The 17,403-nt window shown below is 39.8% G+C and overlaps 1 protein-coding gene across 2 annotated transcripts in view; it reads left to right on the forward strand.

Moving 5' to 3' along the window:
- rsu1 (Ras suppressor protein 1) overlaps window positions 1–17,403 on the forward strand; it is a 68,560-nt gene that overhangs the window by 41,006 nt on the left and 10,151 nt on the right. For both annotated transcript variants that reach the window (XM_053342036.1, XM_053342037.1), the window contains exon 8: window positions 1,529–1,661. In XM_053342036.1, the coding sequence (XP_053198011.1) occupies window positions 1,529–1,661 (133 nt within the window). The remainder of the gene's footprint in view (window positions 1–1,528; window positions 1,662–17,403) is intronic.

Raw genomic sequence — 17,403 nt, forward strand, 5'->3', positions numbered from 1 at the left:
ACATATTTACATCATCAAGGGACTATGGCCCAATACCAGTACTGACTAAGTGCATTGAACAAATCAATGATTGGATTTGCTTCAATCAAACAAAGACTGAATTGTTTTTGGAAAACCAAGGAAGAACCATTAAAAGTCAGCGCTCAGCTTCAGTCGGTAATGTTAAAAACCACAAACCGAGCCAGAAATCTTGGTGTATTCATGGACTCAGACAATTACAAAGTCAGTCTACTCCCCAGTAGAGTATATCAAGAATTGAAAGACTTATTTCCCAGCAGGTTTTGGAAAAACGTGTTTGTGCATTTATATTCAGTAGACTTGACGCCTGTAGTCTTTACAGGTCTCAGACAGCTGCAGCTGATTCAGGACACTGCTGCTCAAGTCTTCACTAAGACCAAGAAAGCAGATCAAAAGCTCCACTTCAGTTCTCTTTACACTGGTGTCCTATCTGTCAAAGAATAGACTTCAAAATACTATTGTTGATTTACTAAGAACTAGGCTTTACATGTGTACCGATCAGTGAGTTTGAATAAACCGATCACCGATCCGATCACAGCTTCTTTGTCCATGCTCCGTTTCTTAAACTCAGCATGCTCCTCCTCGTGTTCCCTATCCAAGTACATTTGTGGTGTTGAAACATTTTCCAGATGCTTCCCCACAAGGTACTTTAGTGTTGCACAGATTGCAAATAGCTTGTGTTTTATCTGTCTGCCTACACCACCGACATGTTTGTTTTGAATCCGACAGCTAATGATTAAAGATTCAAAACTTCATTGTCTGTCACATTGTGACAGGGCTCAAAACTAACTGTCGGATTCAAACAAACATGTCGGTGGTGTGGAACTTTGGAGTTAATGAGACAGATAAAACACAAGCTATCTGTAATTTATGCAACAGGAGCATCTGCAAAACGTTTCAACATGACGACATGGATCGGCGAATGAAGACATTACAGCCGACCTCACAAATTGCATAAAATGCTAAATATCGGCCGATCCGATATAGCCGTTCAGATCGGTGTAAAGCCTACTAAGAACTGAACGTTTTAGGGTCAAAATACATTATTTTTGTTGTATTAGAGCCACTGAAAAAAATTCTGAGAAAAAATGTGAGATTAAAGTCAGAATTCTGACTTTTTTCTCAGAATTCTATTTTTTTTTCAGTGGTCCTAATACTCTTTCGTAGTTTGAAACTGCTTGTTATTAAACCAAATATTAGGTTCACTATTTCACACTTCACTATTTCCTGTATTCATGCCTTTTATGTATTATGTAAAGCACATTTACTTGCCTTGTATTTGAAATGTGCTGTATTTGCCCTGCCTTGTAGGTTCCTCACTATGAGCCATGACAAACACATTACACACTGACAGTTGATACATTGTTATTGAAAAAATATTGATCAGAACTGCTTTAATTGTAATCTTTAAGTAGAGTTTATGAAATAAATGTGCAATATTCAGCAGTTTTACAGATATTAACAAATGATGAGTGTAATCAGTTCAATCATTGTGTTTGTGTGCATGCAGGTAATCTGGATCTGACTGGTCCTAAGCAGGTGTTTAAAGCGGAGAACAATCCCTGGGTCACTCCAATTGCAGACCAGTTCCAACTGGGTGTCTCCCATGTTTTTGAATATGTTCGCTCAGAGACCTACAAGTAGTAAGTTCTAACACTTATACACATATACGCGCAGTGATATTTTTTCCTGCAGTGCATACAATTGCATACAATACAAACACTCAACATGGGTTCTTAATGGTGCAATGCAAGTCATGACTTGATATGTACTTGGTGACTCTCAATTGCATGTCGTTTCAGGTGTAATGTGTATGATTTGTAATGTTTGATATGATTCCCAATGTAGATACAGTGTGTATATATGTCTAAGCAGTCTTCTGAGGGAAAAAGAAAGTATTGGAGGTTCTGCTGTGAGGCAAAAGGCTGATATTAATTCTTTGTGCCAGGCAGAAAGAGATGCTGTAAATCCCCTGTGTAAATGCTTCACACTGCTGCTCTGAGGCATGCTCTGGAACTGATCCGTGCACTGTGTGAATGTGTGAAAGTGAGACAAAGACACCATGTCTCAAATTCCATATTATGTTTGCATACTTGTTTGAGCATTATTAGTGAGTGAAACTCCTTTCTATGTGCACACTGCTGTTGAATCAATAGCATGTGATCACACAGAGTTACTAAAATAAGCATATAGCAGAACAGTAATGTTGACTGTGTACTGGGTGCACCTTCTAAATAAAGTAGTGAAAATGTAATTTCACAATACCACGTGGCATCATCAACACCAGCTTTTAAAAAAAGTCCTCATAAACACAGATGCTAGCAGATAATACACTGCCTGGCCAAAAGAAAGTCACCACCAAAAGAAAAAGGTCACACCGCCTTTAGCTTTGATTACAGAACGCATTCGCTGTGGCATTGTTTCAATAAGCTTCTGCAATGTCACAACATTTATTTCCATCCAGTGTTGCATTCATTTTTCACCAAGATCTTGTATTGATGATGGGAGAGTGGAACCACTGCGCAAAGGCTTCTCCAGCACATCCCAAAGATTCTCCATGGGGTTAAGTTCCGGACTCTGTGGTGGACAATCCATGTGTGAAAATGAAGTCTCATGCTCCCTGAACCACTCTTTCACTATTTGAGCCCCATGAATCCTGGCATTGTCATCTTGGAATATGTCCGTGTGTGCCCGTATTAAACATAGCCCTGAGTTCTACTGTTGTTTTTCTACGATTTTATTTCACCAAACTTAAATGAATGAAATCAAATGGTAGAAAAACAACAGTAGAACTCAGGGCTATGTTTAATAGTGAAAGTAAGAGCATTTCCACACGCACAATGCGAAGGGATCAAGCTTTTGGGACTGAACAGCTGTGCAGCCTTAAGAAAACCACTAATCAGGGAGGCTAATCGGGAAAAAAGGCTTCAATTTTCTAGGGAGCATAAAGATTGGAGAAGGTCATGTGGTCTGATGAGTCCAGATTGACCCTGTTCCAGAGTGATGGTTGCATCAGGGTAAGAAGAGAGGCAGATGAAGTGATGCACCCATCATGCCTAGTGTCTACTGTACAAGTCTGTGGGGGCAGTGCTATGATCTGGGGTTGCTGCAGTTGGTCAGGTCTAGGTTCAGCAACATTATGAGCCCAAAGAATGAGGTCAGCTGACTACCTGAATATACTGAATGACCAGGTTATTCCATCAATGGATTTTTTCTTCCCTGATGGCACAGACATATTTCAAGATGACAATGCCAGGATTCATGGGGCTCAAATAGTGAAAGAGTGGTTCAGGGAGCATGAGACTTCATTTTCACACATGGATTGTCCACCACAGAGTCCGGAACTTAACCCCATGGAGAATCTTTGGGATGTGCTGGAGAAGGCTTTGCGCAGTGGTTCCACTCTCCCATCATCAATACAAAATCTTGGTGAAAAATGAATCAACACTGGACTGAAATTAATGTTGTGACATTGCAGAAGCTTATTGAAACAATGCCACATCGCATGCTTTCCGTAATCAAAGCTAAAGGTGGTCCAATGAAATATTAGAGCGTAACCTTTTTTTGGTGGCGACTTTTTTTTTTGGGCCAGGCAGTGTACATATATGTACAGTATGTAGTATTTACAACTTTGTTTGTAAAATCAAACTACTTGTGAAAAGTGTTTCGCTAAAGGCGAGGCATTCAAAAGGGAAATATAAAATAAATATGATTTTGATCATGTGTACAATTTGACATTTATGTCTACTAGAGACTAGTACTAGAGAAAAGGTCAGTGGAGTACCAAAATCACTGTGTTCAGTACTTGTCTGCAGATATCATTCTCCAGACTGAAGTGTTTGACCGATGAGCCAGCACATATTATCCGTATGTCCCAGGTGGTACTTGGCAAAAAACACTAACCTTTCTAAGTTGCCTTAGAACAACTTAAGTTGACTCCATTACATTTAGGTTCTATTTCTACCAGGAACGTACACCAACAAAAGACTATACATTATATTTAGTGACAAGTTGATCAAATTGTCAATCACCTGTGTCTGTCAGGCTGGGTGATGGAGGGCTCAGCTACTCGGCCATGGACTGCCATTCTAACTTGATCAATCACTGTCACCCTTACTGGGAATCCTCATCAGAAGTGAGAAGGGAAACATTCAGAATTCAGTCTGTTAAATCCACACTGACTCTGACCTGTGTTCAGCGTCTCTGTCCACAGAAGCGAGAATCTGTCAGCATCAGCTCCTGACGAGCTGAGAGGACAGTGACCAACTAAACAGTTTTCACCAGGCTGACTGACAGCAGAAATCTACTGAACCAAAATAGTTTTCATGTATGCTCCAGGGGAAGAAATTGACAGTATTATTTCAGAGTCACAGATTTTTATTTCCCCACCCATCATAGTGAGTAAGGGGAATCTGCCTGTAGTGAAACTGCCAAACTCACAGGCACACAGGGAAGCTTGATCAATCAATTTAGATACTGTTAATGAATTCAGGACATATAAACAACTCAATCAGTCAAGGCAGATGGCCCGCCCACTTAGAGCTCGGTTCTGGTTGAGCTTTCTTCCTGTTAAAGGGGAGGTTTTGCTTGCTGCTGTCACCAAGTGTTGCTCATGGGAGAATGTTGAGTCTCTTCATTTTAGATTATAGAGTAGTACTAGTATAAGAAAATGCTGGGGGCCCATAGTGACATGTGTCAGTGTGGATTGATAAATTGGATAAAATGGAAGCAGATCTGTTCTGTGAGACACGCGAGTGATGTATGTAAAAAATGCTTCTAAAAACACTGTGGATAGGCTGTTAGTCAGGGCTCATAAATGCAACAAAAGCTTTATTTATTTGTCAATACAAACAAACACTGCGCACTACTCAAGATCTTTCTCTGTCCTTTGATGTTTTTTTTTCAAAAGACCTTAAATGATATCAAACTAATTAGACAAAGCAAGTATAAACTGAAGTTGGTTAGGTTAAATCTCGCCTGGAAATTTGAAAATTAAATTAAATTTGGCTGACTTTCCATTAAATTTAGGGTAAAAAAAATTCCAAAACTCTTTTTTGTGCATCTGGACATAAAACATATGTCTACAAAATTAGTTCTTCCATGCTAATTTTTAAGGAGGGGCTTTAATATTCTAATTTTCTCATGCCCACGACCCATAAAATATTAAATATTAAATATTTCACACATTATTACATTACCCCATTATTATTACCCCATATATTACATCATATTTCGAGCACATTTAGGCCCTCAATAAAGAAACAAATACTTCAAATACAACAGGAGCTTTGCACCATTTGGTGCTGGGGCCTTGTGTACATCATCTATGGAAGAAGTGTTAGTCACAGTTTAGTTTGATGTTTTTTTTTAAATGTTTAAGCCACATAATAACAACTTAATTAAAAGTTCCAACTGTTTTTTTCCTCATTAGTAGTCATTTAACTACTACTTTTGAAAGCACTGGGTATCTGTTCCATCAATCAGTTATGGTCAGCCCTGCAACTATGCCCTGATATTTCCCAAACCTCTAAAGCAATACCCCAAAGGATTCTTGGTACCAGGGAAAAGTTCCTGTTGTGGAACGTTTGTGTAATAATTCTCTGTACTGGATCAGGAAGAGGGACAGAAGGTAATGTGGGAGAAATGCAGGTTTCCAATTACCCTTTAGTCTGCCATGCACTTCTTTCTGATCAGCTGTTTGCTGCACCTTTGCTATCCACCTGCTGCCCACCTTCTCAGTGAACTACCTTCAAAACATGTTTCTAGAAAAATATTAGGGTCAGTGCTTTAGAAGATTTGCCAAGATTCTGTTTGCTGTTCACTATAATTCACAGCAACAGTTATGTTTGAAGTTATTAATTGTGTGTATTATTTAAGTCTAATAAATGTAATAAATGCATTACCTTCCTCAGAAAACATTTGCGTAGTTAAATTTCTTGGCACATTACCCACACCAAATGTTGATCTATGGAATAGCATGAAACAAGAGGCAGGAATGCATATCACATCAAAAACACCACAGTGTACCCTTAAAGCTGCACCGTGTAGAATTTGGCAATGTGGCATTTAGCAAACAGATCTGGCAAAAGGGAATATATATATATATATTAGTTAGTCTATAATCAACTGAAAATAAGAATAATTGTTTTTTTGTTTCCTTAGAATGAGCACTCTATATCTACATAAAAAGTGGGTTCATTTCCACAGAGCCCACCATGTACCACCACCACCATGCACTGCCATATTTCTGCAGTAGCCTGGTCTAGACAAACCAAACACTGGTTGTAGAGAGGGCATTTCATGTTGTGAGTTTCACTGCCATGGTAGGTTCTCCTACACGTTTGGAAAGGGAGAGTGAAGGGAATTCAGTTGGTTGTAATCTCAACCTCACCATTAGAGCCACTAGATCCTACACACTGGTCCTTTAAAGACTCATATAATACCTGGGTGAACAGTAGTGTTTCACAGTCCTTTCTGGTGAGATTACTTGAATGTTGGCATACCCATGACTAACATTAGTTATGCTGGTTAAACTACAACACATTTTTATCCTCTTTCGGGGCAGTCTGTCAGCTGAACACATTGACCACACTGGTATCAATCCTCCATTAATCCCAGTAAGAAAACGAGCACAACAACCCCCAAGTGTAAAGTGAATGTGGTGTTACAGGTGCTAATAAATGTAATATAATGAAAATACTGCAAAAACACATTGCAATGTTTATGGGGTGTTAAGTTACTGTTGCAGTGCTGAACCATAAGGGGCAGCCTTGCCTCAGTAATTGTGCATACTTACCTCCACATGTGGCTATTTTCAGCTTGTTCTCCCTCTTGTGATGGCCATGGCATCACACTCAGATACCCCCTCAGCCTGCGAGAGACTGTATGAACACTGTGATGAAGACTGAGTGAGAAAGATGAGAGTGCATGTGATTAAGTGCAAATAGAAGACACGCACGCAAACACACATGCACACACAGCAGTCTGTCTGTAGACAGGTGTTAGTTTCATTCCAAAGAGATCCTCTCTGTGTCTTCACAGCTTCATTCACACCTGACTAAATGTCCTTCACCTTCCAACTCTTGTCAACACCCAAACACACACACATCTGTCTTCAGCTCCTGCTTCTATCTAATTTAGTGGATGAATCCTGACTGGAAAGTGAAAGTAGTAATCACACTGTGCTTTCCTATTGTAGTTGGCCAAGAAATTGACAGAGCTGATTTGTAACACCTTTGTGTTGATGTGAGTTATATTAATTGTCAGAGTAAAAGCAAAAGGTAATCTGTAGATGAACATTCATTAAAATGGGAATGGCTGGAGAAGTTGCATACTCCACTGCATGATGACCCTGAACTTCTTCTCCACTCTGTTCTGAACTGCAGCATTCAGAGCTCCTCTTGTAGTGAAGCCATCTGTCTTGCTTAAAGGGATGTACATCAGTGTATTCCGGTATCTTACTGTAGCATTTATATTTTGCATGACTGCTGTTTACAGAATCATTTAATGTTTGAGCTTTACTGTATGTTGAGTCATGGTGATGGTGGTTGGGACATATTAATACAACTATTTACCAGATTATCTATCTGTTTATTATCATTATTTATGATCCTCGTATATTGATGAATAGACTGATAGGTGTATGAAGTTCTTGGCCAAATTCACCTTTCAGAGTCAGTGAGGGAAAATGTGACTATTCATCTTTTATGAAATCTAAGCTATCCCTTTAATATACCCATAATATATGAGAAATAAAATGCCAGTTAAGTGCTTGTTTTGATCTCAACAAAGAGTCAGCTGACTTTACAAAATTGTAAAATGCTGTTTTCAAACAGCATGCATCCACACCAGCTGTTTCAGCTGGTTTCTGTGAACACCACCTTCCACAATAAAATGCCAAAACAGGAATTCTCCTCCTACTGGGCAGCAGTAGCTGGTCAGCTACACAAAACTCCATTACCATGGATTCTTCCCAACATTAGTTTATTGCAGCAGATTCCAACGCTTTGAGGTGACAGCTATGTTTTACTCTAAACAAACTGTCAAGATATTGAACCCCAAATTGCTCTTGATGGCTGTGTCAGCACCCTGCATGATAGCTTGCAACAGTTTTTGTGTGTGTGAATGGATGAATGTGGCTTGTCTAAATGCAACAATAGTGTAAAACAGAAGGACAGAGGGCCAAAATGGAGAGAAAGAGATGCCTTTATGGATTTAGCTGCCTTAGTGTGGACATAGCCTGGTGTTGGTACTTATGGCGCTTTTCCACTATACAGTTCTAGCACTACTTGACTCGACTCGTTTTTTTTTTTTTTGCGTATCCACTAGGGATAATACCTGGTACCTGGTACTTTTTTAGTATCTGCTCTGCTGAGGTTCCAAGCGAGCCGAGCCGATACTAAATGTGACGTCAACAGACTGTCGGCCACTGATTGGTCAGAGAGTCACTGGAAGAATCATGAGCCGTCCCACACAAGAATCACACTCTGCATTTTTGTTTGTTTGTAACAGTGTTACAACCAGTGGTTCTTGCTTAGAGTGTGACAGAAAGCCACATACAGCAGCAAGTACACCATCACCTCCATGTCCTCCATTGGTTATGTGTTTGTGTCACATATAAAATAAAGTTACAGCAGTTTTGCACAGCCGTGCTATGACGACCCCGCCCACAATGAGGAGTCGAGTCGAGCTGAGTGGTGCTAGAACTGTATAGTGGAAAAGCGCCATTAGTGATCTGTATATCTATCTACCTTGAAAGTGTTGAGATTAACTCTGATGGTATTCATTTGTGGCTGCAAAAGCTAGCTAGCAATGAGAAATCTGCTGTTGCAGCTGTCTGTATGAATTTTCATGCTGTCCCTTGTATTTGGCATTCATACACAGGATTTTAGCACCATTTTTTTTGAGCTCCCTATCTGAGTGCTGCTCTATAATAAACATGGATAAACAGATGCTCATATTGACTTTTTAAGTTAATTTCTTAGTGTACTGAAATTATCTGAAGCAGATGACCACCTATACATAGGAAATCAATTTTAGAAATTTGTATGCTTTCTAAAATGGTCGCAGTCTTTCTGCAGTTTACATCATCCTCACTGTAAGATGCTAAAATATTTTATATTTTGTCTCTTTCTTTTCATTTCATGTCATTTCCAGCCATTTCAGCATGACTAGGTCTGAGTACTGTTGCTGGATGCAGTGTGCAGTCCCTCTCAGTTGCTGTCTAATTATATTCACGCATTAATGCCTAACAGAGGCGGCTGCACCAGGGCCCCACAGTGAGAGGATCTCACAGTTACAGGGCTGATATTGCAGGCTCTCTCTCACATGCCATCCTCCCTCCTTCTCCAATCTAGTCTCACATCAAAACATATCAGCTATTTTGGTCCACGAACAAGACGTATTAGTTTTACAATAACAGCTAAAAAATTGTGAGATAGCTATGTGGGGTTTTTTTGTTTTTTTTGGTTTTTTTTGGCCTATTCTTTTCTACTGGTCTGCATCCACGTAACACTCAAGTTCCTGTCTGTGAGAACAAATGACATGGCTGACATTTTTAAACTTCTCAGTGGAAAATGCAGTATGTTAAAATAGTTTCAGCAATAAAATGCATTTTGATAACGTTTCTAGCAAAGAATGTGCATTATGTATTTATAATGTTGTTGAGTGAATATACACATGATTTTTAGTTTGTTTGTTATTGCAAAGTGTCAGGTCTAGCCAGAACATTGTTTCAATACAACATAGAGACAGTCAGTCTGAGAAGTTGGAAGGACAGATAGAGTTGGGTATTGTCAGCATAGCAGTGATTAAAAACAACAACATTTAAGCAGGTTGTCAGACCAAAACAGGTGTATTGAGAAGAGAAGGGCATGGAGCACAGATCCTTGAGATACTCCAGTGGGAAGAGAGTGGAACTTGGACTCTTTTCCTCGCCATGCCACTTTGAATAATCGGCCTGTAAGGTAGGACACAAACCTGAGTAACGATCTACCAGAGAGGCCCAGTTGAGATCATGTCAAAGGCTGCCAACAGGTCCAGCAAGATGAGGAATGATGACTGGACATCACTTCTCACTGACCTCAGTTTCTATAACCACCAGCACACTTTCAGTGGATTAGCCACTTTTTTCTTTTTAACAACAGGGTAACTTGGACCTGCTTAAACAGGGTGGGGATTGTACCTGAGCCCAGAGAAGAGTGTTCATGTGTGTGATCTTAGAAGTGTTTGTGGGTGAGATAGCTTGAAAGGACCAGGGAGGATTAGAATTGTTGAGATTAGTGAGTGTTTGGTCATGTTTGGTAATGGAAGTCTTTACCAAGTGGCATGGCAGAAGAAAATCTTGGAACTACTGTCACAACTTCCCTGACCTCAAAATGTTTCACTCATTCAGCTGACTTGCAACTGTGTTTTTCAAAACTGAATAACTGAGTAAAACACTGTAATGCAAACAATCCATTCACTATTAATGAATAATTAATAGACCATATTTAGTGACTGTCAATAACATGATCAGGTAGCTGAAATAGTGATCAGCAAATCACTCAAGACATATTTCAAACATCAGCAAATTATGATTTATGGTCCATTGATTATTATATCTATAACAGCTTGTTTGCCTGGTTGGAAATGCATGATGTCCACCGTAAGACTGCCGTATTCTGCTGCCTCAGCTTGGAAATGGGCAAGTTTCCCGCTGTGTGTAAGGCTGCATTCAGACTGAAAACAGCCCTGCGTTACAACAGGACAGTGAGCTGCGTTGGTGGGACCAGTAACACAATGAAATATGATCCAGGGGGTCAAGTTACAGATGAATTGCATTTAAAGGCTTTATCTGAAACAAAATACTGCAGATTGGTTTATGATACTCATAGACATGACTTTCATATTTGTCTCAGTGGCACTATGGAACGTCACAGTGCTCTTAAAGTCTGTGTAAAGTAAGAATAAATATGTGTTCTGAGTTTGACATACCACAGAAAAGTGTGTTGTTAACCACCCTGCCAAATTGAATGTTTAAAAAAATCGCCAAATATATGAAATTAGGCTTCAAAGTTGTGTAAAAATCAGCCTCTTTCTCTGCTCCCAAACGCTGTGGGAGTGCCCGCCAAGATTGCTGAAACTCCGCCCCCTACCAAGTGTCACCTGTCAATCAAAGTCACCACCTCTACCAGAAACATGGACGCTACGTCTGAGAGCTTTCTGCTGCTAACTCAGCTGCTAGCTTGGTGGCTAACTCGGCTGCTAGCTCAGCGGCTAACTCAGCTATGTGGCTAACTGTAGGCCAGGGGTCGGCAACCTTAGGAACGCGTGCCACGGTTGGCGCAACGCAACATAGTCACTGGCACACTGGCAAAAGCAGTTTCCTCTCGGCAGCATTTAAAATCACCTGTTAACCATGGCACCTGTACGGAAGAGGATTAGGGTCACTGTGGGGGAAAAAAGTGAGTTCTGACTTTTTTCTCAGAATTCTGACTTTCTGAAGGAAAAAAAAAGTCAGAACTCACTTTTTTTTTTTCCTAATCCTCTTCCGCACACCTGCTCCATGCGTGGCCTGTCTTCTTTAGTTGACAGGTGCAATGCGATCGGTCTAATAAGCGGCAACACAGAGCTATCAGGACGCTTTACTCTCACATGCGCTGCATTGATAGTCACACAATCACACCCACACGTGCATCACCCTCTAGTGCGCGCTCTTGCTCGCTCACTCCAGATTTCGGGAGATTGGATCTCAGATGCAGGCATCAGGGAATATGTGGGAGACTCCCAGAACTTCCGGGAGAGTTGAGATGTTTGTAACAATGACTAACGATGTGAGCATCTTCACTTGAACTATAGCGTCCTGTAAACAGTGGTGTCAAGCATGAGCTGTGCGCTCCAGCTGTCTGCAATTAATTACTGATGAGCTGTTACTGCTGTACGATGTACAGAGAAATAAGAAGAAAAGCAGAAAGGTTCACAGGCAGGTGGTGATTGAGTGTGTTGAACAGATGTATTTCAGACACTAGTTGCTGTGATGTTTCAGTATTTACAGACCAAACTGAGCTGCAGCACATGTTGAAGCGTGTACCGCTGCAGCAGTGACCACACGTTGTGAGCACAGATCCGCTTACAAAGATCCGCTAACTTTGTTGTTTTTTTTTTACATTATAATAGAAAACTAAGGTCCAGCATCTTTGTAATAATAAGGACTTATCTAAATAAATCACCTCTGGGTGTCATCCTGCTCCAATTTACAGCACGCCAGTCCGTGGAGAGAGAGGAGCAAAGCTGCATTAAAATAAATAAATACATCAGTCAGCTTCCAAAATTAAAATGTTGATGTTGCATATGGATAGCAGCATTCTGATATAATATACATTTTTTTGTTTGATGCACTGAGGTCTCCATTTTGACATTTCCTTCCTTCCTGTAAATAATGGAAAAATATCTTTAAAATGTTCTTCCATGTGGCATATATGGATGTTTTTGTATTTTGTATCATCTTATTGTTGATTATGGCACACTCATTAACAAGAAAATTAAAACTGGCACTCCATGTCAAAAAGGATGCCTACCCCTGCTGTAGACTGTAGTAGTAGTAGTGTGGGCTGAATGTATTTATACCTCTACAGCAGCAGGGGCGGGTTTATGCTAGATCTACCCACTAAATCCTGAACACAGAAATCTTGAAACACAGTTTGTGAAGCCTAGCTCCACAATTCAAATCTAAATGGTTGAAATGCTTTACACCTTTTTTAGAAATACATTTATGACCTATAAATGTCTGAATTCACTTAACACAGTCTTTAGAGGTTTTTATAGTGTAAGTCACTGGTATACAATGCATGCCAGTTGAAGACATTGTATTATAGGTCGGTTTGGAGTGTCTAAAACAAACTGCAATTGATGTGCGTAATTTCACAACATCTCCCTTTATAATGGTACATATACAAGTCATTCAACAATTTGGTCAAATGAGTAGAACAATGCAGTGTACTTATTCATGTGTCTGTGTATGTAGCTAACAAGGGCAGAAGATATTTTTGTTGGTTTGTTTATGGATAAAATACTACACACATGCAAATTCCTGAGATTACTGTTGGGTCATCACAAAGTGTACTTAACTAATGATAAGGGCAGACCCATTTGCCACCATTGGCTAAAAGCACACAGTTGTTTTTAATGAATCTTAATTAGGATCTTTTCTACTCCTTTCCTCTCTGTTCCCCTGCTTTTTCCTCTACCTTCCTTAACTTTGTTGCTCCTCCTCCTCCTTCCCACTAATGTTTCTTCGCCTCTAAATTGCTTGGCAGCTTCAGTGAAGATGAGTTGGCTGTGAGAGGAAGGCCCCCATCAAATCAATGGCCTTTGACCTCCCTGAATATTTCTCTCTCTCTCTCACTTTCTTTCTCTCACTTTCTTTCTCTCTCTCTCTCTCTCTCTCTCTCTCTCTCTCTCTCTCTCTCTCTCTCTCTCTCTCTCTCTCTCTCCCCCTCTCTCTCTCTCTCTCTCTCTCTCTCTCTCTCTCTCTCTCTCTCTCTGGCTCTCTGGCTCTGTCCCCCCCCCCTCTCTCACACACACACACACACACACACACACACACACACACACACACACACACACACACACACGGGTAAAATAAAAGCAAATATAAAAGCAAATGCAAGATTTCAACCTCTACACACGCACACACACACACAGAACTTTGCTGTGATTAATTAAGCCGTGTGGAATAGCAGAGCTCCATAAAGACATCATCAGGAATCTGAATCCATTCGCTTCTCATCCTCTGCATTTAATTGGCCATAACAGTTCTTCACTGGAGCTGCTCATGAACACCTACATACACACATGCACAGTGCACACACTTGAAGAAAGAAAGGGGAAATCTTTATGTTGATCCGTAGCTCGAAATGTTGATGCTCTGTAAAGCTTGTATGAACCATTGTTGTCATTCGTGTTTGTGTGTATGTTTTGCATGTTTGTGGCTGGTTGGATATCTCATGCTCTCCTGGGACAGTAAAGAGAGTAGGTGAATGTTAACTGTTTCTCTTGCACATAGATAGATTTTCTTTACCATCAAGAACTAGCGATTGCTGATTCCACATCCCACTGTGTCTCTATACTCTGTCTACAGAGTATAGAGAGTGATACACGGATAATTATGCAGTAGTACAGCAAAGCAAATGAATGTAGCAATAAGCTGACTGAGGGCAATCTAGATGTTAAAGAACAATTGTCCAGTCGGTCCAACTGTAAATGCTATCATTTTGAGCATGTTTTATGGAATACTATGCATGAAAGCATAAACAAAGTAAAAATGAAAGATGCTTATTTTAATTAATCGAGAGCTGTTTTATTTGAATTTGGTAACTGCATGAATATTACAATAAAAGTTGTCAGGAACTTATCATAAGCTCATACTGTAGTGTAGCATGGTGAACATTCAACCATAACCATAACCACTACTTACTGAAACTTTGCTAATCCTAACCCTAACCTTAATCACTAACTCCAAAAATCAGCATTTTAACAATTGGTGACATGGCTTTTGTCCCCAATTGCACAAGCTGTCCTCAATCAATTGGTCTTGTCCCATTGTGCAGTATATCATGTGTATATTGTGTGTAGCACAAGTAGAGAAAATAAATGATTTTAAATCACATATGAATACTGACACCGTGGTTTTGTCACTATTCATATGTGATTAGCAAACCATTACCCATTTTGATGCTTATTGGCTTTCAGTGCTTCGATGGCTCAGAAATGCTTTTAAGCAAAAGGAAAGTATATAATGTAGTAAAGTTCTATCTTATGCACTGTGCATGACAACTTTTCGGGAATACCACAGGGTCACGGAATTCCCGCGGGAATCCCGCAGTACTGAAGTTAATTTCACTGTTGATCATGTGATTGATACGGCACTGGAAAAAATCAACAGGAGCAGGCATGATGTATATTGCAATTGCAAATGTGTTTATATTGGAGTTATTATGCAATTTGCAGTTCTATTATCTGTATTATCTGTCTCCCTTGTCAGCTATGGCTGGTTGCTGGTTGGTTGCAGGCTGTCACGTGACGTGACCTGCATACCCATTATCAGTGGCTAATTAAACAAGTTGGATATCGTCGGGGGCGAAGTAGGGGAACGGGACAAGACCGGGAGTCATTTTTCTGGGAGTGGGGCAGAACTACATATTTTTTAAAATCTGTCACGATTTGGACGGGACAGGAGCGTTTTTGTGGGAGCTGGATTGTCATTAGTTTTAAAGAGATTTGACCAGAAACCAAAATTTGACCTGATCATGGCATGATAATATAAAAGTACACTTTCATCTACCATAAAATATGCAAACTCTACCATCATAGCTGCATTATTCTCCCTCATCACATTGATTTATATCTTCCTTTTTGACACACTGACTGATCTAACCCCTCTACTCCATCTTCCTCCTCATCCTTCATCCATCAAGGCTGAGAAACCCAAATTATGCTAATACTAGCTTGTTATGACAGCACGAAGTGTGCTGCACTGGCCACTTATTGACTAAATGAATAGTCTTGCTTTTCTTTAAAGGAATACACACAATCAGTCACCACAGGCCAGATCTCCTCCTGCAGCTCTATTTTTTGTTCATTATGCTTCCACTTCACATTCAAACAGCTACAGTATAATGGCATGACATGTATTGCAATGTAATCACAGTGTCATGTAATTTATTGAAGAAGATATAGATATATAGATAGATAGATGTGAATTATTCATCCCCATAGGGGAAATTCATGTATCCAATAGCTCATACATAAACACAAATACATAAATGAAAAAGAACAAATAATATATACAAAAAGCCTAAAAGTTAAAAAAACAATGTATACAAAAAACAAACAAACAAACAAACAAACCTAAAAGTTATAAAACTAAGCCAAAATATACAAGAAAAGTAGATTAAGAGGAGGAAATGTACAATATGTAGATGGGAGGTGAGGGTGATGTGATTAACCTCTTAATACACACTATTTTTTATGTTTTTAGCCTAAACAACATGCCCAAGTTGTGAGCAGCACAGATCCCACATAGTTTGAGACTCAGAGATGTGTCTGGTATCATTGGAAAGGAAACACTCTCAGGATTCTTGTAAAAGTGTCTGTGTGATTCTGTGACTTACTGACAAAGAGTGGCAGAGGTTACAATAATGGGGTTGTTTACTCGCCCATAGGTTTGCCTATACAATGACATGTGTACAGACATTCAGAGACCTGTCAGCAGGATATAGACACAATGAGGCCACAGCCACATGTCTTGGCTTCATGCAGTCCAAATTTGGAGTCAAAAGACCAAAAAATGCCTCCTCATCACTCCAGTTCATAAGAAACTCTGCTGCCTCTGCAGTCGTGTATTTCTTTGCCATATGTTGCTATCTATGTATTTATTTAGCTATATATCTATTTATCTATCCATTTATTTAGCTATAAAGATGTCAAGTCGAAGAAGAACCAACCGTGTAACAAGATGCCAAATGCGTAATGATATGATTCAACTCTTTTACACACTGGGTGCGCGCACAGACAATGGAACGCGCCGGTTACCCTTATGGACAGCCAAACTGATAGCTTAGTGTCATACATCATACACCGTTGGAAACCTCAGACTATTGGCTTAAAGGTTATCAACTTAATTTCCCCCAATATTTCCATTAGCTGGAACAACAGTCAATCAAACCCACGTTGTCGTTTGTCACATGTCCTCATTGGCTTTGGAGACACGTACTGCCTGATCCTAAGCACTGATTGGCTTGTGTGTGGTGTCGTCAGAAGCAGAAGAGGCTCACGGTCGTAAACATCTAGTCACGTGTACTCTGAGATGGACGTGCAGGTCAGGAAATGACCTAAACGGACCGTATATGGTTTGTTTCTTGTGTATTACGTTATGTGTTGGACTAAATACATTCTAAATATTTCGGTTTTATGGAAATTTATTTCATATTTCACAAGAATGGATATTTGGCGAGCTGTACAGAAAGTGCTGAGTCATAAGATGATTGTTGTGGATAAAGGGAAGACTTTGAAGGTATGTAGGCATTATAGCTTTTCTCACTTAGCTGAGTGTCTAGCCAAGACAATTGTTAATACTATTACGGCTGTGAGCAACCATATAATTTGTGAGTGGTCTTGAATGAATCAGGAGAATCTAAGCTTTCTAACACTGCACGGCATGAATATATATGTTTAAGGGTTGGTGTTTAAAACATTCAGAAGAACGGATGTTAGGAGGTAGCGACTATGAGATAAGCACAAAAATCAAAGAAAATGACCAAATCAACCAAAATTGAGCAAGTTAACAAAACCGGGCCATTTAGTTGTGCTGCTACTACAGTAATTACTGTAGACTAAAGGCACTCG

Source organism: Scomber japonicus, chromosome 21, assembly GCF_027409825.1.
Source record: "Scomber japonicus isolate fScoJap1 chromosome 21, fScoJap1.pri, whole genome shotgun sequence".
NCBI classification, from domain to species: Eukaryota; Metazoa; Chordata; class Actinopteri; order Scombriformes; family Scombridae; genus Scomber; species Scomber japonicus.